The following is a 6551-nucleotide window of genomic DNA, read 5'->3' as shown; positions in this document are numbered from 1 at the left end:
TTTTTTTAAGTATAGCAGACAGACAGAATGCACTAAAATAATCTGTCCTGCATATTTATCATTGTGCCTCATTTTCAACACTCTTTAAGCACAAGTCTTGAAAAAAATGTTTTCACTGTATTTTTGTCATTTTCAAAACTTGTTACCAACTCACTGAATCTCAAAAAAAATGTAATGAGTGAATTTTCAGGGTAATTCACATTCTTATATTAATTTTTCTTGTTTTTAACTGTATTTTTTTTCTTACTTGTGCACTCATCGCAAAGTGAACGACTGAACCAAAAGAACCAAACTAAAAATAATCATAAAGTCAGTGAGTTCACACCATTTTCTTCCTCGTATCTAAATTTCCACGTAGATTCAGATTCATCCGTGAGCTTTGTTTACACCGAGTGCATACCTGTATTTGTAAAATCGCATATCGATACATCTGAAAAACTTATGGAGTAAACTCTTTCAAACTGCACCGTTTGATATGGTTCAATGTAACTGTTTTTATGTCTGATATAGTTTCCAGTTAATCTTGTTTACAGGCATGAAATAAAAATAGAAATAACCGCATCCTGTGTGATATGAACCTGTTCGTTCTCATGACTTCATTTAGAAGATGTGACATCTAAATGATTGTGACACACCTCCTAACCTCACGCAGCTCTCATAATGAGCGCCCTAATTTTAGCTCCCAGATGGCTTYAGGCTGACTGTAGGAGTGTGAGAACGAACGGTCACCTGCTTTTAATGCTGTCATCGGGTGCATTTTAAGGTCTAAACTGGTCAGGCCTGCACTGAACAGGCTTTAAGTTGTGACAGAATCTTGTTTTATAAGCTCAATCTTCAGAGTAGAAACTGGTGAGAAAAGTGTGTTTAAGAAAACTGTTTCAAACTATGTTTTTTTTCTGTTCAGTGCTCAGATTTGAGGTAATTCAGAGATTAATGAAAATACACRGATAAAAAAAAGATTCTATAACAGCAGATAGTACCTGAATATTAACTTGCTGCAGTGCCGATCCAAAAAGAAAGCTCTTTTAGTGAAGAAATGGCGATTATTTTWATTTTAAGTGCCCGTATGTCTGATTATACTGTGTGTACGTTAACCAGCACTCTGACAATCGACAAACAGGAAGACAGAACATTGATGTGACAAGAAGTGACAGCAGATAAACCTCATGATTTTGTGTTTTTTTTTCTTTCTTTCAAATGATAAACTAATTCTTGATTTATGCTTTTATCAAATTTTATTCCAGTAACACATTGTTCCTTCTTTTTCCTCCAGAAGGGAGGGAGGTTCAAACTTGCACTGAAATGTGTCCTTTTATTATCTGCACCATGGTAATCAGCTGCTCCCTGTGATAATAATGGGTCAAAGTTCATTGATTTGCGGCTTTCTTCGTTCCTTATTCGTTTGAAGTCTGAAGGAGAGAACCAAACACATTTGATGGTCGTTTTCTTCTCTTTTTTAATTTTTTTGAACAATTGATATGACTTTCAAATTTCAATTTCAAAAATGGATTTTTATGGATTCGTTTCTTTTTAAATCAACCTTTTATATGTGCACTGAGTGACCTTATTTTATTCCTGTTCTTTTGTCTTTATCACCCACTATGTGGTTGCATAAAAGGCAACAAGTGTCCACAAGATATGATGTTTAAATAGAATAAAATAAAAAAGATAAAAGGTTTAATTGTATTTTAGTTTCATCTCTTGAGTATTACGTCTATTTTTAGGTCACAAACTCTTAATATAAAGTATTATTTGCTGTTAAATATTTGCTGGTTCTGATATCAAATGACAATCTTCTCTGTGCCTCACCAACCTGTTTGGTTAAGCTTTCTTTTGCTTGTGCTCTGTTACATAATTTCAAGTGTGTTTAATACTATTGTTCTCCTTTCAGCTTCTTTTTTTTAAAGAGACTATATTTGCATGCGGAATTTGCTGGTGTTTAATTAAATCGTTTTGTTCTTCCACCAGCAAAGCGTTCAACTGGCTGCAGCCCAAGTTCAAATCAATCCACTCTTCGTTCCCCAGCTGCCTAACAGTTGGTGAGGTGTTGTTCTCATACAATCTTCATGTATTTTTTTTTCTTTTTGAAAACATATATTTATGTTCAGTTTTTTATCTAATTGAAGTTAAATTTTGATTCTTAGCGCTACATCAGTGTGCTGCCAGTCTGATCAATGCTCTAGGACATATTTTTATGCAATCAAATGGGTTTTGAAATGGCTTTTAATGGGTTCAATTGTATAAGCAGTTTTCTCAGAACGTCTTTTTGGATTTTCGGAACCAATCTTAGCTCCCATGATTCTCGTTGTCTTCAATTTACCGTCTAAATGCTTAAACTTCACACACTTCAGCGTCTTCTTTCAGATTTTATCTTGTTTGATGCTCAGCTCATGGCTATGTAATATCATTTGGTCTTTATTAATCACAACTGACAGTGAGCTATTGTCTGAGCAAGTTACGTTAGTTCATGTTGGAATGTTAGAGCTCAAGTCTGCTCACAAAAAATGAATACAAATATCTCATTTAATTGTCTAAAAATGGAAAAGAGAAGCTCATTTTAAGTGGATGTGTTTGTCTACTACTCGTTTCTCAAATCACAGTCATCCTCAGTATTTGCATTCTAAAATAAATATATGTATATATATAATTACAAGTATGTATTGCAAGGATATTCTGCTTCTAAGTTTATCATAAGTCAAAAACCTAATATCTCTGAATTAAATGGTGAGAAAGAAGAAAATGGGAATGTGAATATTAAAATTAATTGCTAAGTCAAGGTTCACATGTAAAAATGCCATTATCAGCGCTAAACCTTGAACAAGAGTGTATTTTCAAGTTATATGGTTGCATATTTGTATTAAAACTTGTGGTATTTGTCTGTATTTCAAATTTCTTGGGCATAACTTGAGTCAATTTGAATTTAAACCCAACTAAAACTGTCAGCATCAGTTCCTTGGCTCGCTTCCTGTTCATCAGGCTGCAGTGTACAGAGTCGACCACTAGGGGCCGCTGATGCTCCATAAAACATGAATCTGTCTGATTCGCTTGACTAATGATGGACACAAAAGCTTTTAGAAAACCGCACAACCATTTGAAAAGTTTATTTCTACCATACACAAACTGTACAACACAGCGCATATCTGTTTATTATGAAATAGTAAAAGTAATAGGAAGTTTTAATTTACAAACTACTTCAACTGAAATAAAAAGCCTTGCATTTTAATGTAAAAGAAAACAAAAATGAAAGAAAGAAAAAAAAATACAGTACAATTTCATATCATACTAATATCGTTCCACAAATAAAAGCATTTCACATTACAAAACATCAAATACTAACAGGGAAATAAAAAATAAATATTATTCACAAAACTTCCTGAGCAAACAATGTGTGGTGTAGGAATTAAACGTAAATTATAAATCAAGAATTGCTAGTTTTAAAGAGTGTGATTTGTTTTGTTTTGTTTTCAAAAAAGATTAAAACTTCTTTAAAACGTGTTGAGTATTTGAACAAAATAAGGTCTCATTTGTCTGTAATTTGGCTCTTTATTTTTCGTTCCACTGTTCATTTATTTTAGAAATAAATAATATATTGCTTTGATGACTTATTCATTTTTAACGTCTGGACTTAATTTGTTTAAAATGTATTGCAGCATAAAATCACTACAAAGACCTTTTTTTCCGTCACATGAAAAACACTTTTTTTTCTTTACAAAAAGTGCAATTAATTAAAACAAACAAGCAATTCATACAACCAGGTTCTTTGAGCAAAACTAAAAATTCTGGTTGTCGTGACCTCAAGAATATTTAAACTTAAAGATTTGTGGATTTGCTAAGGCTTGTCWTTGTTAAAACCGGTGTTGGGGGTTTTTTGTCTATTTTTTTTTCTTTATGTTAGTAAAAATAATGATAATTAAATAAAAAAAACACCAGATTTTAATGTCAATCATATTTTAAAACCTGATCAGGGATTACAGCTACTGAAACCACAGTWTTCAAACAGTCGTCAGGAACGAGTCCTCCTATGAAAATAATTGTACTGTATAATAAATCAGACACCATCCACGTAATACTGTCCTACCACAAAACAAATAGTACTTGTATATTTTTATGGATTCATATACATTTAGGCACATACTATATGCACACTCCAAAGTGTGTGCACAGAAGGCAGTTTAATATCTATATGTTTTTTTTTTCTTTTTAAAGAAAGACATCTTGACAAAGTGAATTTTTGAGTTTCGTTGCACTGTCCTTGTGACATTCGGACCACCACAAGGTWTCATTCTTGCCACCTTCTGGTTCCATTCAGCTGTTGTTATTGGTGCAGTAGAAAAAAAGGTACAGTACGGTCGCATTGCATTATCACTTTCTCTCACTTTGCCTTGCAATACATTCAGTTTCCAATAAAGTAAGCAAAAGCAATGCTTAACAAATGTCAACGTTTTGGTAGTTTTTTCCCCCCTCTTTGTAGGGCGCTCCGACTCGTGATATATTTGTGTAGGCTTGTCAACAGTAGATGGCGAAAGTATGCCACAAAACTGGAATGTGCTTCTGTTTAATTTACAATGTGCAGAAAGTCAAACGGATTTCTCCAATATTAAGCATTYACAATTCAAGAAATAAATAAAACTCGAGGAAATAAATACACTGATGAACAAATATAATAAGAATAAATAGCAATAATATAAGAGTGACGCGAAAACACATACAGCATAAAAATCAGGCAAACCATACAAAATAAGTGCAAGAAGAGAGGGGGGTAAAACAAACAAACAAACAAAAAAATAAACCTCACCAGGAATAAACATATCGAGTGAATGCAGGAACGGTAAAAGCATTACAAACCTGGCTGGTAATTTTCTCAGTGCAGTGTGTGTGTGTGTTTACCGGGAAATGCCGAACACATTTCCAAATGCCTCGTCTTATACACGCAGCCGAGCCAGCACTCTTCAGTGAAATAGAGCTATCTAGTGCCATTATCCCAAGTCAAAGAAACCTCTTGGTAGCTCTACAGCTTAAACATGGATGCCCTTAATAGCCTGTTTGATATTATCCAAGAGGGCCTTGCACTCTGGGGAGTATTCGTGCTCCGAGTTGTTGTACATATCAGTTAATGTGTTCACATAGGCTTCAAAATTATGCTCACTGATGGGTCCCTGCAACAACAACAACAACAAAAGATGTTAGTATGAAGAGAACAGGAGAAAAGAGAACTTAAGGGGAATGAGATTTCTTTCAGGACAGGTTGTGTTTTTCGGTGTGTGGTCAAGGCTTACTGTACCATTTGAGGCAGTTGGATGTCTGTTAGGCTGTTAATGAGAGCTTGGCTGAGGCGAGCGAGCTCCTTCAGAAGGCTGTCGTTGTGCTGTTCGATCATCTTGTTTTCTTCCTCAATTGTCTTCAGGTTACATTCCATTGACGAGATCTGCTTTCGGGTACAAAAACGGAAAGCAGATTATCGATTTAAGACGGCGAAAAATCCCGCACCCCCAGTTTTTTTTAAAGTATCTAAAACAAGCTTGTGGGAGTAAATACTTACCTGGGTTTGGAGTTGCATCATGTCTTCTTCTATTTTCATGTTGGAGTCATTCAGTTCCCTGATTTCATGATCTAGATGTTGAATATCGTCTTTGTTTTCAACGCCTTAAAAAAAAAACATTATTAATCACATTTAATAAGAAAATATTACACTTTTGTTTCAGTTCATTTAAAGGGAGAGTTTTGAGACACTTTTGAAGTGGCATTCAGTGAAAYGGTTATGAACAACTAATATTTATAGTAGTATAGACTAGCTTAAGCCTAGTCCATACAGGGCCAAGAGCAAAGTGGTTGCTCCTGCCTTAAAATAACAAACTCTGATTTATCTACAACAGGTAAGACTTTAATCGTTTGTAACCTCTCCACAAAACCCCACCTCAAAGGATAAGAACTATCACTTTAACAAGTACAAAATCTTTGAGTTGAATGTGATGGTGTCTTACCACTGCTGGCTTTCAGTTTGATAGTCATCATCTCCTCCTCCGAGTGCTTTTTCTTGATGCTCTGTGCGTTCAGTGGGCAACCTGACAAACTAATTCAGCAGACCATAAAAGACAGTTTAAGTTAAATTAATAGACACAAGATGAACAGAACTGAAGTGCTGTATGCAACAAACTGACGAGCAAAGGAGAAAAGGTAAGCTCACCTTCGATGGGTGGCGAATACATTATTGGCGTGACCGAGGCCGTTGCAGCCAGGCAGGGGACAATGGGGTAGCTCTTGCTTAGTGGCCTTCCAGGCAAAGGGCAGCCCATTGATAGACGACTCCTTCTGTCTTTTGGCAGCAAGTGGACAACTGCYTGCGCTGCGGTGGGATGTGTATTTTCCCGATATATGGCCCTGTCCATCACATCCGATTACTGGACACCTACCAGTGAGACAGACATTGAAAAGCTGCACACATGACTGAAAAATTTATCTACCTTGGCAACAATTTTGTGCTGTGGTGGAGTAAAATCTGGCAACGACACACACACACACACACACACACACACACACACACACACACACAC

At 35.4% G+C, this 6551-nt stretch overlaps 1 protein-coding gene across 5 annotated transcripts in view; it reads right to left on the bottom strand.

Annotated features, from left to right (window-relative positions):
* Window positions 1–3086: 3086 nt before the first annotated feature.
* Window positions 3087–6551, bottom strand: part of st18 (ST18 C2H2C-type zinc finger transcription factor) — a 32458-nt gene continuing 28993 nt past the window's right edge. For 3 of the 5 annotated variants that reach the window (XM_014029998.1, XM_014029982.1, XM_014029989.1), the window contains 5 exons: window positions 6185–6406; window positions 5982–6070; window positions 5540–5643; window positions 5282–5428; window positions 3087–5156 (listed from right to left, as the gene is read on the bottom strand). In XM_014029998.1, coding sequence (XP_013885452.1) covers window positions 5016–5156; window positions 5282–5428; window positions 5540–5643; window positions 5982–6070; window positions 6185–6406 — 703 coding nt within the window. In that variant the 3' untranslated portion in view covers window positions 3087–5015. Of the gene's footprint in view, window positions 5157–5281; window positions 5429–5539; window positions 5644–5981; window positions 6071–6180; window positions 6407–6551 lie in introns of those variants that run through there. The other 2 variants (XM_014030006.1, XM_014030016.1) reach the window with 2 other exon arrangements.

Source organism: Austrofundulus limnaeus, unplaced genomic scaffold, assembly GCF_001266775.1.
Source record: "Austrofundulus limnaeus strain Quisiro unplaced genomic scaffold, Austrofundulus_limnaeus-1.0 Scaffold6, whole genome shotgun sequence".
NCBI lineage: Eukaryota > Metazoa > Chordata > Actinopteri > Cyprinodontiformes > Rivulidae > Austrofundulus > Austrofundulus limnaeus.
Note: the sequence above shows the minus strand (reverse complement) of the source record. Positions and strands in the feature narration are given on the sequence as shown.